This window comes from Alligator mississippiensis, chromosome 12 (genome assembly GCF_030867095.1).
Source record: "Alligator mississippiensis isolate rAllMis1 chromosome 12, rAllMis1, whole genome shotgun sequence".
NCBI classification, from domain to species: domain Eukaryota; kingdom Metazoa; phylum Chordata; order Crocodylia; family Alligatoridae; genus Alligator; species Alligator mississippiensis.
In genome coordinates, this window is record NC_081835.1 from 21,662,763 (window position 1) to 21,684,907 (window position 22,145).

The 22,145-nt window shown below is 40.7% G+C and overlaps 1 protein-coding gene across 2 annotated transcripts in view; it reads left to right on the forward strand.

Annotated features, from left to right (window-relative positions):
- The window catches only part of ARHGEF3 (Rho guanine nucleotide exchange factor 3), a 303,899-nt gene that overhangs the window by 249,954 nt on the left and 31,800 nt on the right, over window positions 1-22,145 (forward strand). For both annotated transcript variants that reach the window (XM_019495453.2, XM_006266703.4), the window contains one exon: window positions 17,983-18,090. In XM_019495453.2, coding sequence (XP_019350998.2) covers window positions 17,983-18,090 — 108 coding nt within the window. The remainder of the gene's footprint in view (window positions 1-17,982; window positions 18,091-22,145) is intronic.

A 22,145-nucleotide genomic window follows, 5' to 3' on the forward strand; every position in this document is an offset into this window, starting at 1 on the left:
AAAACAATTAAAGAAGCAGGGAACCATCCCTATGTTGAAAGATTAAAAAGATTGGGGAGGTTATTTCTTTAGAGAGGAAATAAATAAGGAAGGAAATGGACAGTACAGAGAAGTTGGTTTCTCAACCCTTTTTCAGAGTATTAGAAAAAGGGAGAGTCGCTGAAACTGAAAGGTAACGTGTTTAATAAAAAGGAAACTTTTTCCCCCAAAGAATCCACAGTTTACATATGGAACTCACTGTCACAGTATCTCATTGTTTATAAGATTTTAAGTATTAATTAATGTATTATATAAATATTTTAAATTAATGTTTATATGGAGAAAACATCCTGAGTTCAAAGCAAGGAATAAAAGAGTGAGAGAGCTTTGGAGCATAATCTAACCTCTCTTTAATGGGAATTAGGAAGAACCTTTCCCTGTGGATAGTTTATTCCATACATTTTTAATGCATCTTCCTCTGAATCACCTGATACTAGTATAATGCCTATGACAGAAAGTAGTTTAAAGTAAGTAGTCTACTGATCTGATCCAGCATGGCTACTCCTATGTTACTGCTCAACACTCATCCTATACTGGGTCTGCTCCAGTGTAAGCTATGTTTTTCCCATCTTTCTGTGGAACAGACTAGCAGGAGAACAGCTAGCAAATTAAAATATAAAAATGTTTGGCTTCTGTTTTCTTCTTGCCCCTCTTCAGTTAGCTACTTGCCTCTGAAGAAAATAAGTGAAGGAGGGAACACTGCTGACATATCGGGGGGGCATAGAGGAGCACATGCTCCGCCAGATTTCTGCACCAACAGTGGGGCATGGGGCACAAGCAGGGATGCAGCCTGGGTGGAGCCAGGGCCTGACAGCAGCAGGGACCGTGGCGCGGAGTTGTGCCTCCCCACTGTCAGCACTTACGTGTTGCCTATGGGAGGAAACAAACTCTGCAATCATTTTCCCACCATGTCTTTAGAGGTAGACTCCATTCACGAGTGGGGAGAGGAAAGCCTTCTTTTGTTTGTTTTCCACTCTGAATCATGAGTGTTTCCTTTCTGTTTGCGGGAGTAGAAGGGAGCACGAAGGTCTGGGTAGACAGTGTTCAAAACAAGGAAGGAAATAATCAGTGCAACAAACCCAGCCCTTGCATCAACTAATCCCTTTCCAGCTGTAAGTAGTGTAACAGAAAAGATTCTGAGAACAGTTTGGTGAATTATAATCAAGATTCATATTGTAATACTATCTTGTGTATTATGCATGTACTGATGCCAATAGAATGATCATTAGGAGAGCTGTCCTTTCCTTTTTCGTATCTTTGTGACAAGGTATTTAGTTGGAATCTGACAGGGCCGCACCATGAGCGCTTATGTTACGGCCACAAACTTGTGACCTCTGGGCTATTAACCATGCAACAACCAAGTGCCCAGGTCACCCCAGCCCCGTTAGAAGAGCTGAAGAAGATTGAACCTTATTTGCAATAATGACCTTTTTTTGATACCCCTGCTCTCTCTCCACCTTCAGAACAGGTTTGAGTTTAAGCCTAAATAAAACAAGGGACTGCAAGGAATCTGTCCACTTTTCAGCCTGTGGTTGTCAAGCGTTCATATCTCTACTTCCTAAGATTCTGAAGCCATGTTGGGGCGCAGAAGAAATTGTCAGTTCAGAATCTGCCCACTTCTCTGTTGCAGGCATAAGTAGGAAAGCAAGGCTTCCACCCAGCTGGCACCTTGATTTCCTGTTTATGCAAGTCCTGAAGCTGAGCCTACTTCTGGAAAATGTGAATGCTATGTGTGCTATGGATAAAGCCACTCTTTTTCTTTCTGGTCTGTAATACCTCAGTCTTTAACTTCCAAGTGGTACTTTTTATGAAGTTGTGTCCTGTTATCCCTAAAACAGAATGATTATTTGGGATGCCCATGTGGATGAAATGCATGAAATAATTTATTTTCCACGTGAGAGAGCACTAGCTGCCCCCTTCTTGTCAAGCCTTGTCCTTTAGCGTGATGTTACCAATGAAAGCTGCTGAATATAACACTTGTTCATGGAATGTGGTGGAAGAGAAAGGAGTATCGCATATTTGTATGCTAACTTCACAGGAACTGTGCCAGCTAAAACTGCCCAAGTGCCAGTAAGTGATCACGCATGGTCACTCATGAGTGTCAAACAGAAGATAGGGAAGTTGGAACTCCCTTGTGACATTGGTGTCTTGCAATAGTAGGCTTTTCATATATAAATTTCACGGTAACTGATTGTCAAATATAGAAACCAAAAAAACACAGCATTATCTTTTACTAAAAGAGTAGTTTAATAATAGCTTAATAGTAATTCTTTAAAGAATGATAAATTATCTAATTAAAGTAGCTATATTAAAACAATATTGAGTCATATTTGGACTTCTGAGGTGGCAAACTGGATAAGATATAGCATAAATCTTTCTTGCCAGAAATCTTACTGCTCCTGTGATGACTTCTTTTAGGCAGGAGGCAGGGTAGATTTGCACCTATACAGACTAACTAAATTAGAGAAGTATAGCATAAGCTTTTGTAAGCAGAGGGTTTACTTCATCTGATGCTGTGAAAGGACTGCAGGAAGCTGAGCTGCTAACTAGAAAGCAAGGATTAGAATACAAAGGGTAGGGAAGGGGGAGGAGAAGGGAGGGGTCACTGCTGAGAGAAGCAAGGTGGGTAGGAGAGAGAAAAACAAAGCAGTAAACCCACTGAGGGACACGGGGTTTATAAAACCTAATCTGGCCAGAGGTTTAAGTGACAACCAAAAAACAAAGCCCACTAAAACAAAGCCGCTTCCTGTATTTTCTCCTTATTTCCCTCTCTCCCCCTCCCCCAGCTCAAACCCCCTACCAAACAAACAAGCAAACATGTAAGAGATTAATCAATATGGGGGGAAAAATGAAGAGACTTAATCACCTGAAAGCAAATGTGTATTTTTCTTCACTCCTTACACACTGAAAACTGCAGTATCCTATAGATGTTAAATCTTATAGTTGCTTGTTCCCTAGGTATTGGGCATAAGGCATAATGTCTCTTATCTATCTAGTCTTTGTTGGCTTTGTTGTGACTGCAACATACGGTAAGAGATGGCCAAGAACATAAATAGAAAAGATTTTTCTCAGAATCTAAATTGTAAGTATAGGAATCACCTTGACCAATAGTTTCATAGTTCTACAGCAAAATGTTTAAACCTATCAGTGCAGAAGGGTTGAGAGCAAGAATTTCTACTCTTGAGGTTTTTTTCCCTGTGCAGCATGGGAAGATGTTAAATGAGTTCAGTGGATGCTGAAACTTGGTAATCCATCTTGATAAATGAGCAAGCAGTTAGGCCTGTGTGTCAGCAGCAATCCGATCCGGCTTTGGATCTGGCTGCTTCAGATGGCCGCGATCCGATCCGGAGCTCCAGACTGGGTTTCTGCCTCAATCCAGCTGAAGCAGCTCCGAAACTTTGGAGCTGCCTCAAAGATCCGGCCATAGGGTATAATGGGGACTCAATGAAATATCTATAACGTTGTTGTTTCATGTGCAATTTGGATGAAACTTGCAGGGATGGTAGCCTCTGCTAAGAGCATGCAACTTGCCAAGTTTCAAGAGGATTGGTGCAGGGATTTGAGGGGAACTGTACCCCAAATTCTTGAAAGCCAAACTCATGTGACTGCTGTGTGTCACACCACGGGGGGGAGGGGGGTCAAAACTGCAGGGGTGGTGTCTCTTTCTGAGGCCACAAAGCCTGCCAAGTTCAGGGGCAGGGATGGTGGCCCCTGCTGTGGAGGGGGTCGGTGCAGGGGGGCTCTGGGGCCCTGCACCCCTAGCTGCTGGCAGACAAAACTGGTGCCAAGACTGTGTCTGTCTTGGGGCAGTTGATTGCCTGTATTGATTCTTTCCTCTCCTTAGCCTGGTTTTGTAGGTGCTAATTGATGCTCGTCAAGTCGTTATGTAGTAGCTCTGTCCTGTGTATTGAGCTGGTTCCCGAGTCCCTGGTCCCTGAGTGAATCATGATTGATTGATTGGTAACTGGGAACACAGCAGCTTAGCAGCCAGGCCTGCAGCAGTGTCTCCTCTCCCCTCCCCAAAACAAAGGAAGTTAGTCCCACAAGCACCCATGGCATGAGTTTTGCTTGTCCATAGCTTGAGGAGCAGTTCCCCCCAAACCCCTGTACCCATCTTCTTGAAACTTGGCAGACTTTGTGGCCTCAGTAAGAGGTACCACCCAGATGGTTTTCACCCTGCTATGTTGTAATGCCTAGATGTGACATGAGATTTGCTTTCAAGAATTTGGGGTGCTGTTCCTCCCAAACGCCTACACCAATCTTCTTGAAACTTGACAAGCTTCATCCTCTCTGCAGCGTCTATCACCCCTGAAAATTCCTTGTAAATTGGACAAAAAACAACAAAGTTATAGATATTTTATTGTTTCCCCGTTACACCCTATGGCCGGTTCTCTCAGGCAGCTCCGAACCACTTTGGGAAGCCTAACGAGGCAGCACTTCGACCTGGATGTGCTGCTTCAGATCCCTAAGTTTCTCCAGATCCGAAGCTCTGTCCAAAGCCTCGCACAGCCCTACAAGCAATTCAGTGCAATAGTCTGGTCTCAAAAAGATAAAAGACTGAAGAGTTTGGACAAGGGTAAACAGGGTGCGGTGGTTTTCAAATTATCATATGGGATCTTAATCTGGTGAGTATGGTATTTAAACACTACTTGTAATCAAAGACAACGCTTCATGGAAATTTGTGGATTTGAGTGTTCATTCATTGGGAATTGAAGCACACAGTTGAAGGGAAAATCAGTCAGAACTGCCTCTGTTTTCTCAAGTGTAGTTGAACACATCCGCAAGAGTATCTGCAGGCCTGTTGTCAACATGGACTTAACCCAGTGGAGCTTTTTTATCTTCAATCTTTCTCATAAAGATACAAAACCAGTGTCAGACTTGTGAATGATTGAGCTCTGGGACAGATGTTGAACTAACATCACAACTGATATTGAGCACTGTGATACAGTAGCGCTGATTGGCCTGGTAAAAGATCAAAATTTACCTGTACATAATTTGATGGGGAGAGGGAGAATAATATAATGCTAATGCAGGTGATGGTTTCTGATGAGAAACATGCAGTTTTTTAATTATACAGCTTCTGCTGTCTCTATCATCAGTTGCCTAGCAAATCGTATCTTAACTTCAACTGTGCTCAACAGCAGCATGTTCCTTTTTCTACCAACTTAAATACCTGCAGTGACTCTATGACACCACACTGAAAGGTTTTCCACTGAAAATTGGTCAATAAGTAGCCTGCATTATTACAAGTCCTGCTAAATGCCTTATGATCAATATCTGAACTTTAATTTGGATAAAGACCAAATAAATGTTTAGCTAAAAATAGAAATTTTAAGTGTGCTATTCAGAGATCATTCACACATTGTGTATTTGGATTTGGGTCATCTTAAAACTAAAATTTCCCAACTATTTCTGTTTTAGACAAAAAAACCATTGTCTATCTATTTTTTCTTTATAAGAGGGGGAAAAACACTTCCAAACAATTCTGAACATTTCTTAATTCTGATCTGAGAAGCTATATACCTTTCTGTAGTGTTTGTGATATTTGTAAAGTTAGAAAACAATGTTTCTTTACTAATCTGCCCTCTTTGTATTCGGTGAACCCTGATATCTTGTTAGTTTAAGTGTCTGAAATTAATATTGTTGTTGGTTGTAAAACAGTAACTTTGATAACACAGCGGTATCCCAAACTTGACCTGCACAGGGAACATAAAATACTTTTTTTTATCAGGTTTACAAATTTGTCTTGTATAGTAGTGGTCCTAGCACCAATGAATATATTTGAGATGTGCTTACAGAAAAGAGGTATGATGAACTGAGATATTTTTTCTCATTTCAACAAAAATGCGTTCTTGTATCTACAAACAAGGAGAGAAGGCAGCAACACACACTATCCTTACTTTGGTGAACTTTGCTAGAAACATTTATGCTTCATTTCCAGATGCTTTACTTTGTACTGTTTAGCTTGTGGGAATTAATAGTAGGTGAGTATCAAGAATATAATAAGGTCAGGGGCATCACATCTCTCTCTCAAATATTTAAAAATTATGAGATATTTGATGTAATCTTTCTCGTTCCAAAGGTGTGTACCTGCCTTCCCACCCTCCAAACCATGGTTTCCCCTATAGTAATTTTGAAGCCCAGGAATTAAACTATAACCTCTTCAGGGTTGGGATAGACTTCCTATTCTAGGCAACACCAAGGATAATGGAGCCCCTATTCTGATTGAAGTCTCCACACTCTTTCAGAATGCAGTAAGAGTGGCCACAGAATTTTGATATTGGTTTTCCAAAAACCTCTATGACCTGGCCTCCTGTAGCAGCATATCATTACACTGAACTTCTTGGGATGTATTAGGTGTGAGAGCCATCTTAGAAGTTTAAAAACAGTGGTCCGTTTAATTATGTCCTTACCCAAGCCATGCCATAGACTGTTGTTATGACTTCAGGGGTTACACTTCCTATGGAATGGAAGGCAAGGGTGGATTCAGAGGGGGTGTAGTGGTGCAGTTGCACCCCGCTTTGATTCCTGGTCCACCCAAAGCTTAAAATCAACTGCCTGGCAGGAGCAGCAGCAGCATAGGTATTTAGTCAGCAGTGAGAAAGTCAATTGACTTCAAGGCTCATTATAATCTACCTGATTCCTTCTAAACACTTCATTTCACAGGTGTTCACAACCTTCTAACTTTTTTAATGAACTTGATGTTCCACTAATCAAGCTATTCTTTCTTCTGCAATTCTGACTGTTAGCTGCTCCTGGTAATGTAGCTCCTATTACTAACATTGTTAAAACATTAATTTATATGTGGAAATAACATTCAGTGAAGCATTGGATGCATTGCCAACATGCTCAAGTAGGCTAGATTTTATTTTATGAATCTGACAAAGAGATGTACAATTAACTGTAATGACTACAGGACTAATGAAACAGGATATTTTGATTATTTGTGCCTAGTTTGGGGATTTTTATACATAATAGCAAATTAATACACATTCCAATAAATTTATATTTGTTTTTCTTCCATTTTAAATGGAGTACTATAGCCCTAGGTCCCTAGCATATTAGTAAAGAATATAATTTCTTTTTAACTGGAGAAAAATGTGTTTTGTTTTATGGGATGATACACCACACTACCCGCACCTTTTCAAAATCTAAGGTCTGACCATGATGGAAGGCTTTTTGTTTTGCATCTGTTCTTTTAACACTGCCTATGTAAGTGTAGCTATTGTGTTAGGGTTTTAATCAGGCTAACAGTGACCATACTAATAGCTTCTAAAAACACTTTCCTTTACCCACTGGAACTGTTCATAGCATTACAGAGGAGAACAGTACTCTTTGGTGGCAAAGAACCTTAATAAGGCCAAAAAATGATCTCTTCTGGAAAACTAATGTGGCACAGTAGCCTTTGATTACTTTACAAATACATTCATGTCTCCTCTGGAATACCTTATTGAACCTCTGTAACAGCTTCACAAAGTTTTTTAACAAAAATGCTCAGAAAAAAGTACAGCATATATTTATACTTAGTAAGTTCAGTTTTCATTGAACCCCATAGATAATAACTAAATCAGTTGCACACAGAGGTGGATTAAGACTTTCTGGGGCCCTTGGCAAGCAGAGGATTGGAGGCCTCTGGGGGGGGCAGGGGGGGAAAGGATATCTTCCCCTCCTCTCACTCACCGGCAAGTTACTATGATCAATGTAAAGTAAACAATAGGATGACGTATTTGCATATTTTACAATATGTAATATGCAAACAAGTATTGAAATAAGTTATCATCTTATTTGCTTTATATTGCTCACTGTAACTGGGCAATGAGTGAATGAGAACTGGGTCAAAATTGAAGAATAATCATCATAAACTTGGCAACACTGACTCCAGCTGTTGGGGGTGGGGGCAGGCATGTATCTGTGTCCGTGAAGGCAGTTTTTCTTAACAGGCCAGGGGATAAATGTTCTTCTGGTGTGGTTTAGTACCTGCTGAGGTGCTGGGGCTTAAAGCCCTCTTTATGGAAATGGGAACCTCCTCTAACTTGCTCCTGTGGCCATATAGTTGAGGCAGGCAAAACTTGGGGGCATCCAAACCCCAAGCCATTGACCAGCATGTAGGATGCCTGCCAAAAGACACTGGAAATATCTAAAGCCCCTGGTGGGAGTAGAGGATGTTTGCCAGTTGTAGGGTCACTCATGGTTCTGGATTGACTCATGGATTTGGACTTGATTTGGCTTGGAACATGAAAAATTTCTTAAGAAAAAAAAATCCAGGTGGGAAACCTAGGCATCTGGAGGCCCCTGATTGGCAGAGGCTCCTGGACCTGGGCACCACTGACCCATGCATTAATCTGCCTTTGGTTGCACAGGATTCTTAGGAGATTGGAAACTACTATTTATGTCTTTCACAGTGGGATCATAATGCAGATAAGTGGCAGAGCCAGAACTGACACACAGGACTTCCTGGCTCCAGGTTTCAAACTTAATTCATAGAAGTGTGCTTCCCTTTATTTAACATTTCAATTTTCATTTAGAATGTGAAATTATATAGCATTCATTAGACCCACAAAGATATATATATCATTAAAGAAATGGACAGGTTTCTTAAGGAACAATGATTGGTTGATCAATTTGAGGTTCATTATTGAAATAGTTTGGGGAGGCATGTCAGTCCAAGGGTTGCCAATTCCTTCACAAACTCCTGTGATTTTTTCCTTCTCTTTTACTGTCTTCTAGCTTTCCCTGAAGCTCCTTGTACCTTCTGTACTGTAATAGTTTTAGGCTTAGATATCTGGGTATTAAGCCCAGATATGCTATCTGCCTTTTAGTGTTCATAGTGTACTACAACACTCTGTGATGTCCAACAATGAAATGTGTGGGGCATCATATATTGGATACTGAAAGCATCTCAGTACTATGCTTGATTAGGGAGGAGGTGGCAACAAACTGGTGGGTCTGGCAGAGGCCAATATAGAGGCCTGGGGGCCAAAGTACTTAGTACTTTATTAAGATAAAAAGTGGTCATGGAGCTCAAGGCAGAGGGGTGAAGCAGTTTTGTGACAAGCTTCAAAGATGAAGCAGTGAGAGAATACCATATTGCCAGCAGGCTGATAATTAAAACTCTCAGTGCACTATCCAGGGCCCTCAAGATTTGTATCCAAGTGAATCAATTCTGGTAAACTTAGGAAATGTGCTTACAAGGGGAATATGAATATTCTCTAATCATGACAAAAATATAATTTTCCTGTTTAGTATTTTCTAATAAAATATCAGAAGTCCCACTTTTAATAAAATTTAGGTAAGTATAATCCCAGTGTGAATCATAATTGCTTTGAGCTAAAAAAAAAAAAAAAAAAAAAGTGAGCCTAACCACAGTTCTTTGAATTGTTCTACCTATTGCCAGTCTGAAAAAAGCAGCATTTTTTTCTATATTTCCATTTAGTAATTCCGCACCTCTAAAATGTCTGCCTGTGAACCAGCATTTCAGCTTCAAATCCAATTTGTTTTAGAGTGGAAAAGGCCTTTATCAGGTAGCCTTTGCAAGTAGTTCTGTATGAGAATTGCATTTGGAAGGTCATAATTCAATCTGGCCTACATTACTTGTCTTTGTTTTAAAATAAATCTGTATTAGTCACTTTAACTCATCTAAAAATATAGGCTTTTCTTGCAAATTTGTTTTCATTTCCTAATTGTAGGCTGATCTATTGGCTTTTCTTTGTGACACCAGGGCCAAATACGTTTTTAATTGCAAAAGTGGGAGGCAGCTCAAAGTTGTTCCAACTTAGCCTTGTGCCAGTAAAATATTGTAATGGTTCTCTGTGCTGGGTCTTTTAAAACTGTTATCTCCTGAAAGGATCCCAGATATAGGTTGTCAGTGATGTTAATGGACTGCAATAGCCCATGTGGGATGAACCCTGTCCCTGGTGAAAGAGAGAGTGGGAGTCATATGCTTTAAACATTAGATCCAGCACTGATTTTCCATTTTTTTTTTTTTTTACTAATGCTGTTTCACCTCCTTCCTCCCGTGTGCTTTCAGCATGCTCATATACCTCCTCTTTAGTAACATAGTACTCAAAGCTGTTTGCATTTTTTGTAATGCTTTGTCTCAATGAGTGTGAACACTGGCACACACAGAGGATGACATACCCACTACCATGAACATCTGAGGAAACTCATGTGGTTGAGACAAGTTTTTTAAAGGACAGTTCAAGAAGTTTACCAGTGATGCTGTGCGAATGGAGTTTAGCTGATGACCAAGGTGTCTCTGAACAGGAAATGTATTAATTATATTGTGGTTTCAGTCTCATCTTCAGAGTTACCATGTTATTGTTTTCTCAGTATTTGGGAATTAATTATGAGCAATTCAAGTTCTTTCTTGTTGCAGGTAACTATTTTGAGCTGTTCTTATGCCTCCGATTTCACTTTTCCTGATTATAGCTTGCTACTTTGGAAGAGTACATGTTGTCCAATTCAACACTTTTCTAAGATATTGGGAAGCAAAGGCAAATCTTGTGCAGCTGAAAGAATGTATTAATAGTTGGTTCTCAAAGTTCAGGCAACCACTGAAAGTTGTATGGCTTCTTCAAGGTTTTTCACTGAGATTTATAATTTTTTGAATAGCCAGTCTGTGCCTCTGCCATTGTGAACTCAACTTTCTACATTTATTGGTGGTCTGTTAGCTACGGTGTTTTACTAGTCATTTCTTGGTTAGCTGGTCTGCTCTTCCTTTTCACAAGGAAGAAGTAATTTTATGTTCCTCCTTTTTCAAAAGTGCACAGAATCTGCCTAGGCCTGACTTTAATTTACTTTTAGAAGAAAAACTTGCTGTACTGAGAGAGAAGCTATTGTAATTTGGTTTTTTGTTTTGTTTTAATTCTTCTGGAGGTTAAGTGTTGATAACATCCTGTGGAACAGAACTTGAATGTAGTTTTCTACTAAACTCCATAATTTGGGTATATTTAATAGACCTGTTTAATCCTTGGCCAATTTAACCAGTAGCAGACTAATAAAATAATAATTTTGGGCTTCCTGCCACGACAAATGTTGACTTATCCTTATAACGTTGACTAAAAACTAATAACTTTTAAAGTAAATGAGTGTGGAAACTTTGCCAGAAATATAGTGTCTGAAACAAGAGTGGTTCTGTTTTATTTTACTGGCAATGCTTGTGGATTATGTTTGAAATAAAGACACTGCACTGTTTTAGGTTTTATAGAATTCTGTGTTACACTGTTAACTTTTTTGAGGCTAATTTGTTTTCTAAAATGAAACCCTTCAGCAGTAATGAATGTTCCCCTGTCACACCGAGTTAATACATTGAAAGTTTACTAAAATCAAAAGAACAGTAACCAAAGTATGTTTGATAATTTGACAAGCAAGACAAGAGCAACAGAACCAAACCCCCAAGACCCTGGTTCTTACTGTAAAGAATTTGTAATTTCAAAGATTTGCATATCCAAAGGAATTTTGGACAATATCAGAATGAATATTAATTATTGTGTTTTCCTAAAATGTATTGGATAAAATGCATGGCTAAGGAACTCGTGCCACTGTCACCTATTATCATGGTAAGTGCAAGAAACTTCGTTTGAAACCATGTTTGCCAAAAGTGTCTGGGCAATATTTAATAACAAAAACTTAAGTTTCTTTTATAGTTTTCAAGTACCGGTATTATTATGGAAATAAATTGAAATTTTCTATTAAAAAAATAGCACGGTATGGTCATGATAGCATTGCACATGAGCTTTAGACAAAGGTGTGATGACTCCTTAGGGAATTATTTCCACTTGTTTGTCAAATCAACACCAATCCTGTTATGTAGTCTCTGTTAAAGTTAGATGGAAAAACAATTATGCAAGCAGCCTATATCCATTCATACTTTTGTTTGTTAGAAGGAAATAAATGACGGTGCTGGCTGGAACATGATAAAATAATTTCAAAATGTAGATTCTAAGCCAAATGAAGGCCTATTGTATGGCACCTGGCCCTTTACTTTGTGCTACTCTAAGACATGTTGTTCAGGTCATTGCTTCTGCCTTTCTACAGACAATATAAAAGGAATCTGGCCTACTTTGCATCTTTTTTTTTCTTTTTCTATTAAGAAAATTAAACTGAACTCTTATTATAGTGCTTTGCCCACCAGAGTGTGATAATTAGGAGGCTGTGGGTGGCCTTTTTGAATTAAACTGCATACAAAACTAATCAATATTATGAAATAGACTTAACTCACTCTGACAGGCAAGCTCTCACTTTGAGCTTTGGGATATCCCCGTGCTTTAATTAAATAAGGGAGTCACTGCCTTGTGATTGAGGAGAATGAGAGCAAAGACACTTAGCATTTGCTCCTCAGACTTTCTACCCATTTCACATTTTTGGGTTTTATCTGTCTAGTAGGATGAAACCATAATAGTTGTGGAATGTGAGGACCCTGTTCTCTGAAAAGTGCCAAGCACCCTCAGGACTAATTAATTTCAATGTGAGTATTCAGCTGCAACATAGTATTCAGCTGGGTTCATAGTTTTACCTTTTCACCAAGCTGCCACAATTTTTAAATGACTATTTTCCAGCACTCCATGTAGTGGGATAAGGAGCAGAAATGACAGAAGTGCTGCCTGAATTGGGGCTGCCAGAAAACCTGCAGGAGGAGGTGAAGTCCATTTCAAGGCTTCCCAGTGAAGCTGATGATGTATGCATTGCCATGCTGCCCATGAGCAGACCACTGATATTGTGAGGTTTAGAAGCTGTGTATGGTAGGTGCTTCCCCTTCTTGTGCTGTACTACCTGGATTATAGTAAATCAAGGTTTTTTAAGAAGAGAGAGCACAATATTAAAATGAAAGATATCATACACATGAGCTAGGTTCGGTAGGCACCAATTGGGTAGCTATAAAAAAGGAGAGATTTATATTTCTGCAGTATTTATGTTGCCTGTTCTATTTTATCCATTTCTCCTACCTTTTGACCATGAGATGTGGCAGCCTCTGACATAATTTTCCCCCTTCCTTTTCCCATAGGTTTCCTCAAGTATGTTGATGAGATTACTTTGATTTCCACTTTTGTGAACTCTCCCAAAAGGCAGTTCTACAGATATACCTTGTGAGGAATATATGGCAGTCTCTTATGAAGTGCCCAGTGTATATTTCTCAGAATCTTTTGCATATTGGGCAAATAGTTTTTAATTCTGTTCCACTTGTTCAGAATTTCAGGAGCTCTTTTGAAGAACTATGTACTTTTAGTTGTCTCTAGCTCCCTCCTTTTTTCTTGGCTAAGTACAGACAGTCAAAAAGCCCGAGGCTGAATCAGTTCAGCTCGGAAGTACCTAAAGATTGGAAGAGGGCCAATGATGTGCCCATTTTCAAGAAAGGGAGGAAAGAAGACCTGGGAAACTACAGGACAATCAGTTTGACCTCAATCCTTGGGAAGATCTTGAAAAAAATTCTCAAAGAAACCATCCTTGATAGGCTAACAGAAGGCAACATTCTGAGTGATAGCCAGCACAGGTTTGTTGAGGGTAGGTCTTGCTTGACCAATCTCATTTCCTTCTATGACCAGGTGATGTATCACCTGGACAAAAGGGAAGAGGTTGATATCATGTATTTGGACTTTAAAAAAGCCTTTGACCTGGTGTCCCATGATGTCCTTATGGAAAAACTGGGCAACTGTGGCCTCGACTACTCCACAGTCCGATGGCTGGGGAACTGGCTCCAAGGTTGGACCCAGACAGTGGTAGTTGACGGATCTGAATCAACATGGCACTCAGTGACCAGTGATGTCCCCCAAGGCTCCGTTCTTGGATCTATACTCTTTAATGTCTTCATAAACAATCTGGATACTGGTGTCAGAAGCGGATTGGCTAAGTTTGCTGATGACACCAAACTTTGGGGAAGAATGTCCACACTTGAGGATAGGCTGGTGATCCAGGCTGACTTCAGTTGACTTGCAAGGTGGGTGAATGAAAACTTGATGGCATTCAATACGCAGAAATTCAAGGTGCTCCACCTCGGGGGGGGGGGGGGAGGCCGGTTGGGTCAAGGTTAGCCCACCTACCTTGCCAGGGGGGGAGAGGGGAGGGGCTTGTGGGAGAGGTGCAAATCATCCTGGGATGCTGGGAGACTGAGAGTTAGCTCGAATCTGAAGTCCAAATAAGTATCTGTCATTCCAAAGGCCAGGTGCTCCTCATTCTCACCTGGTCAAGTATTAATCTTCCTCCAGCTAACTGCTTGCATTTGAAGTGATGCTGTGAAGTGAATCAATTTCCTCTTAATTGTTAAAGCATTGTCAGATAAGCATCACTTGGTTATATGTACCAGTATCACATCATAAAAACTTTGGCGACAGTAGTCTGAACTTTTTGTCTTTTAACTTGCTAATATTTCCCTTGTCATATCAGGAAGCATGTAAAACCTGATGACTCTAGTCTTAAAACTCTACCATTTTCATATATAAATTAATACATTCATATATAAATTAATACATTACTGCTCAATGTAACCTTCTGTTACAGTGATGACTTCTGGCTCTTCTGTGGCTAGAAACTAAAGAGCTTTCTCTCTCAAATTTTCAGAAGCCCCTCCTCGAAGCAGCTGTGCCAGTTCCTTTGCCTTAATATCTATTTTCCAAGCTTTTAGCCTCTCTGCCTGCAGGGTCTAAATTGAATTAAGAATCTGAATGTAAGAATGACAGCCACTCGGCATTCTGCACAATTTCTTGTAAAACCTGTGAATGCTCTGTTTTATATGGCTTAAAGAACCCATTCCCAGTCCTTCCTTTCCCACTGCTGATGGTCCCAACTGTGAGAAGAGGAAGGGTTATATCCATTTATAGTTAGTGTTGGAGTAAGGGTTAAGAGAGTTAATTTGCATCTTCCAAAAGAGAGAGAGTAATTTCCTTTCATCCTCAGCACACTCACTTTTTCCAGTTTTTGCTGGTGTCATGACTGCTTGAGGTTTATGTACGCCTGACAGCAAAGCAAATTAGGTTCAGGATTGAGCTTTAGCCTGCAGGCTGTGTACAGCTGTCAGGGCTAAGTACAGACAGTCAAAAAAGCCTGAGGCTAAATTGAATCAGTTTTGCAGGTTAGTCTAATTTGCAGAGATTAAACTGAGAAGAAAGCGAACAGTCGTTCACTTTTAATTCAGGAAATGCAGCCACATGGCTGCAGTGGCTCAGGTCAGAAGTCAGGGGGCGCTAGAGCAGACCTTCCAGCCACTGCCAAAGGGAAGGGACTGAAGCTCTAAGGCTTTTCCCTCCTCCTTGCTGGAGCGGAGGGGGTGTGATCAAGCCCCAGCACCAGGCTAGCATGCTGGGTGGGACGGTGTTTTAAATCCCCCACCGTGGTCTACATGAAACCCCAGTCAGGCTTATGCCCCATTCCTACTTGAGGGGAGAGTGGGGGGAAGGGGGCAGGGATGGGAGACTTAAGCCCAGTTGGGCAGGGTGAGGTGTGTTTTTGGAGGCCTAAGCCCCCTGGGGTTGGTTGCCCTATCTGTGTTTGCCTGCCTGCCTGCCTGCCTGCCTGCTCTGGCTTCTTGTGGAGGATGGGGGGGCACTTAAGCCAGGGAAAGGGCAGAGTGGATCCAAGTTGAAAATGGGGAGGAAGACCACAGGTGGCAAAAAATTTGGACACCAGGTCAACCCCAGTGATTCTTATGGGAAGCTTTTTTTCTTCTTTTCCTTGCTGCATCCAGACACCCCATCAAATCCATTCATTTCTATGGGAGGGAGACCTGTTGTCTCTTGGTGCAACAAGCAGGCAGGAGATCCAGCTCTAAGCTGGATAGGTGGAAGGAGAGATTGGAAACCCTGCCCACTCCCCCCTGCCAGGGATTGTCCCAACAGGCAAACCCCGGCTGGGGCCCAGGGCTAGGGAGGGGGTTTAAACCTCCTTCCCTGGCTCAGCGTGCAGGCCCCAGGCTGAAGTGTGGCCATGTCCCCTGCTCTCCACTCGAGTGGGGACTGGAGTGTGTGGGGGGGAAAGAGGTTTTCCTCTTTTATTGCCTGCCAGGGGCAGGGGGTCAGACTAGATGGCCCACTGAGGTCCCTTCTGACTCTATGAATCTATGAATCTAATTCTAAGCAGGGTTCTTCTATGAAACACTGTTGGTAAAATTATGCTTCTTTACAGTAAAGCTGGCTTTTGACCAAACACCTTTTGACCCTGGAGCAGAGTTAGTGGAACAATATGCAATATGATATTGCATGTATTTACCTTTTTGCTGCACTGATCTCTTACTCTGTGTACTTTCAATGCCAGATCTCTTTCTAGTAGCTTTAGAGACAGTGCGTGCCCAAGTAATCTTTCTTACTAAGGTGTGCTGTAACATAGCTCTGACCTGCTCTGTCTGTCTGGGACTTCAGTGTCTTCTGACTGCAGTGCAGCATGACTGATGACAAGCAGTCTCTGCCATGAGAGATCAGTGGTACAGCAGGATTGGCATCTTGATTTAAAGAAAAGGGAAACAGCTGATAGCTGAAGCATCAGTTAGAGAAGAATTACAGTGGAAGCTTCAAGATTTTTTACTGTGTTTAGTATGCCAGTGGTGCTGCATTGACGTAAAAAAAATGCTCCTTCAAAAAGCTGTGTCAAAGAAATGGTTGCTGAAAGGGAAGGAATATGAATCTCAACTTAATGGTGAAGATAAGGGTGCAGCTTGATTTTTTTTTTACTGTTAAAATTACTTTAGCACGAGGTTCCATGTGTGGAGAAATTCGTTGTTTTTGTGGGGGTTTATAACATTTTTGTCCTTCATTCAGAAGACATTTATGGAGGTCTAGCTCTGCCTGCTGAGAAACAAATGATGTTGCTGGTTCTCACTTTTCCTCTTTGTTGCTGTGCTAACGGAACAGAATTTTTCTGACCAGTAATACAAATCGTGAGTTACTGCTGCTGGGATTATTATTATGATACCGGGAAGGATGGCAAATCTACATATCCACAAGGATTCATATCTCTGAGCATAATCGTGAGACATGATACATTTTCCTAAAGATTTGTCTAGGAAACTGGAGGCATAGGATGCCAACACAAACTTTATAAACATGGCTGAAAAAGAAAGATGAACTGCTTTAGGATGTCCTTGACATATGATATTGGATGGGTTTTTTAACTCATATGGAAGGTTTGGCTCTTTTTTCTGTCAAAAGTTGCCCCTTGCATGTGCTGTTCAAGATCCATTAAATGTCAGATGGAGGTTAGGAAGCCAAGGGTAACTGTTCTATTTTTATGTATTCATGATTCACCTCTTTTTGTTGCATTGTAGATTTTGTTTACATTTTTCTTGTCTATAAAACAAATGAAATGTTGAAATTGCTAAATATTATTAAAAGCAAGAAGTTACAAAGTGTGTGACTAGATATATTCAGTTTTAAGTTGTATGGTAGATTTTTAAAATTAAAATGGATTTGATTTCCTGCAAATAGATAATGTATATAACATGTCATGAATGTGCAAATATGCATAAATGAACACATGTACAGTGACACAGATATTCTGTTGCTTAGAATAAAATATGTTAATTGAATATAGAATCACATACTGGTAGGTGTCAGAGATCAAGAATAAGGTTGGATTTGTTTTTATTTATACATATTCTTCCCTTCAGTGAGAAGGTCATTCATTAGCTTCAGAGCATTTTTAAGGCCTTCTGCCCAAACAGTTTTAAACCAAGTATCCCAAAAGAAAAAATGCTAGATATAGGGAGGCAAAAGAGGCTCTCTCCATCTCGACCATACCAGTTCTTTAGCTTGCTGGATGATGTTTCAGCCATTTCTGGAATCTCGATGCAAAAAGCAAAGGTAATCTGTCATTGTCAAATTATAGCTATGGATCAAATTAAGTATGTATTTTATAATGCTTTTCTTGGTAAACAAACAAATCCAGTAGGAAGATCTTTTTTTTGGTGACAATTTTTATATTGCATTTTACATTGCTTTTTTTTTTTTCTCCCCACTATAGGAGCCTAGTAACAAAAGAATCAAGCCTCTTTCTAGAGTTACATCACTAGCAAGCCTCATTCCTCCTGTGCGGGCAACTCCATTAAAGCGTTTCAGTCAAACACTTCAGGTAAAATTAACAAAAATACTGCTGTATTATTGTTGAAGTCTGCACAGGTATGCTATCAAATGCTTCTAGTTTTCTGCTTTTCAAATGGTATTGTGTGTGGTTTGTGTTTGAATGCCTTGCATATCTTGAAGCACAATAAAAGGTACAGTGATAATTGGGTGAAACTACGTGTTACCAATAAAAGCTCTGCTGTCATCCTTCTGTCATAGACTGCCCATGCTTCTTGTGAAATCTTAAACACATTGTATGCCACTTTGCAGAGAGAGAAACAGGCATACAAGTAAGTGCTGAGCTAAGTTGTATGCAAACAGGCTTTTTTATTATTGTTTTATTAATAATTTTTTTACTACTTGAAGAGGTTAACTTTATATATGTGTTTTAAAAGGGTGGCTGTCCACATTGGGCCATGCACCTTTGGCCTGCTTTTAAATTACATTTTAAATAATGAAGTTTTAGATAACTCATGGCTAAGCAAAAGCCAGGAGACTGAAAATCTCAGATCCTTCCTCTGAAATACTGAAATGCTTTTGGGGAGGGAGGGGGCCTAAGTTTTGCAATATTAATATTTTCAGCATGCACACACGCATAATGCTATAGCTGCTATGCTAACTTTGAATTTAGAAATGCTGATGAAAAAAAGTGACATTTTTGGAAAATGTACTTAATTTCTGTGGGTGTACTATGTGTGAGAAACAAGTTCATATATAATACTTCTAAATTGTCATTATTCATGGTGAACTTTAACTTCTGTTGGCAAAATGTATTGCAACCAGCAGGGATCCTGGTTTTTTCTGTTTAAAAATCCAAAATCCTCCAGTAAAAATCCAAACTTCTCTGATTAAAAACCCCCAAACCCGTGCTTTTCCATGATTAAAATGAAAGGCCGCTATATACATATAGATAGATAGGTATCAGTTGAACACAATGTTTTATTGATATATTTAAAATTTTAGAATTATTTGGAAGCCTACCAGTGCCTCAGTCATTATAAAAAAAATAAATTCTAGATATATATATATTTTGGCATTTGATTTTGTTTTGTTTATCATAAAAAAAATCAGAACTCCCCCCCACCCCCTTCACTCAGCAGAACGCAGGTCCAGATGCAGCTGTCCGCCCCCTCTCCCCCCCACCCTTTGTAGTGCTGAGCAGCCATGATATGCTGGTGCCCTGCCCCAGTCCCTGCCATTGCCCCTCACTCCCAACCCACAGCCCTCTGCCCCTCCAGCCCTGCTGGTGCGTCTCACCCCTGACCTGCAGCCCCCGGCCTCTGCGGTCCAGCGGGCGGGACCTGGTGCGGGAGGGAGCACTATGCCACCATGGCCACCAAGGTGAAGTGCAGTGGCAGCAGCACAGAGTTGTGCCTCCTGCTGCTGCCATGAGGGCAGGAGGTGCCTTGCCTTGGGGGCCATGGTGGCAGAGCACTCCCTTCCTCACCAGGTCCCGCCTGCTGGGCCACAGAGGTGGCTCCTGCCTGGAGCTGGTCCAGCCAGGCTACAGCTCCACGCCCTGCTGTGGTGCAGAAAACTGGGGGAGGAACATGTCCCTCCCCACCCCCCAATGCCTCGCCTGTGCTACTCCCCGCCTACCTCCCATTGCCTATACCTCATGTTGCCCTCATGCCCCCATAGACTTACCTGGAAGGAGCTTCAGGAGCTGCTCTCCACCACACTGTCTGGCTGCTATGTGCATGTGTCCGCAAGCACATGCATGTGGTGCTGCCTGTGTCTCGCTCCTTCTAGTCCCAAGCATCCCCTTGTAGGCTGGAACTCTGCCAGCCTGCAAGGGGAAACCCATGGTTTCTCAGGTTTTTCTCTTTTAAAGGAGAAAATCTGTGTTTTGCTGTATTTTTCTGTGGCAAATGGAAAACGTGGATCCCTAGCGATCAGATAGAAAATGGTAACTTGGGCCAGTGTTCAAAGCGTATTTCAAAGCTGTCTAATCTTAGGCAAATAGCAGTGCAATGCAATTTAAAATGTAACTTTTTTCTAAAGTAGCACAGGTTTTGGAATGATAGGTTTACTACATACACTATGAGATTTTTGGAGGCTCAGAAGACTAGATCTGACTAAATGTTTTGTTGCCCTAATTCCCCAGTGGCTCTATTAGGAGTTTAAGGCATTAGAAACCTCATGTCAGATGCTCTGGTACAGGTATACAAAGATATTAAGATGCTTTACTCCTGCTTATTCCAAGATCAATGGATCTTAGACACTTAAATACCTTTGTGAGCCTGGCCTGCAGTGCTTTGAAGAATTGTGCCATTTTTCCTTTATACCAGAAAAAATGCACTTAAAATCTAAAATGAATTATAGAAGAAGCAAGGCTAATTTCATTGAAGAGAGGAAATGAATAAAAATATCTTGAATTATTCAGAAGTAATATCTACTCAAACATTAACTTGATCATGGCCCTATTAACAGATAGCAGGTAATTTTTGAAGACAACAAAAATAAACCCCTTCTTGCACCCTTTTTACACTGAGAGCCCTTCTCTCAAATATTTGAATGAGTAAAAAGCCTTAAAAAGTATTATCCTATGGTAATAGCCTATGTGGAATGCACACTTTATAGGATTTGCCTAGCAGTGTTTTCCTGTATTCCATAAACATGTTGAAAGTGCAGACATCTGCATACAAAAGCAGCCTTTATGGGGAAGGCAACGTGGCTTAACTCACACTCCATTCTGCATGTGAACCAGAAGGTATATCATAGCGTGACTAGAGCAGAGAAGCTTGTATTCTCTAGGGCATATAAATCTCCTTCACAGTCTGCCTCTAAGAAAAATTTGGCCTGAGTCTGAAAAAAGGACTACATTAGTTCCAGTTGTGAGGAGTGTGGAAAGTGAATTAAGTTTTGGCTAGACTGGTTTCTGAGCCCAGCACTTCCCTTTTCACAGCATTAAACAGCTGTTCTGCTCATTTCAGTGCTTATACTGTCAGTTCTATATGGCTGCATTTCAGACTGATTTGCATTTTATCATGTTTTATTTATTAACATATACATTTGACTTCTAGTGAAAGTTCTGCAATTCTGCATGTGCATGCAACTTCCCTTAACTTCAGTAGGAACTACTACAGGCATGTGTTTGAGCACAGCTATTGATAAAACTAGAGGAGTGTGTATTATGGTCTTGCTCTGGAAAAATGTGTAGTTTATATTTTTCCCATTTATTTTAAAATACATTTCAATGCACTGGTTACCGATAAGTGAAATGAGGAATACTATTATTCAAATCACCTTTCTGAGGGAACTGCATATCTGAGAGGATTTATATGGTGTGTGGACCTTCATTTTCTCCAGCTATTAGGTCTGACTCCACCTTGGGTCGTTTGAAATGTATTCCTTTGGCTAAGCATTGTCTTTTCTGAAATGATTAGTACAGCTGGTAAGAGCATGGTGGTAATAACACCAAGGTTGCTGGTTTGATCCCTGATTGGACAAGATGATCTCTTGAGGTTCCTTTCAGCCTTATTTCTCTATGAAATCTATAGTTGCCTATTTTATATTCATCTCCTGTTGATACATGTTGCTCATGTCTATGGCAGGATAGTAGGGGGCACTACTGCCCTAAGCGACCTGCCTCACTGTGCCTGACCAAAACCCTGCTTTGGGTGTCTCCCCTGGGGTGCCTGCGTCTGGCCAACCACCTTCCTGGAGCACACCCACAAGCTTGGGGCAGTTGCTGCCACCACCCAGACCCTGGTCTTTGTTAGGATTCTTTGCAGCCCACCTTAGCCAGCCAAGCGAAGGGTTTTTTAAAGGCTAGTCTCACCCTCATACAGCAAGGTGTGCTATAACAGACAACTTTATTGATCAAAGAGGGAGAGAGTCAGGAAGGAATACAAAACAATGGAAAATTGAAAGAAAACCTACTTGTTGGCCCTTTTGATACGTGTCTAGTTCAGTTAATCCTAAATTACTGGCTAAATTTCAGGTAAGTTACTCACATGTTCATCCAGAGACTGATGGAGCTCTGGAGGCTTGTTGCTTGTTTCATTGTCCAAAAATGACTGACTTCCTCCAAAAAGGAGTGACCCCTTTTAAAACTTTCGT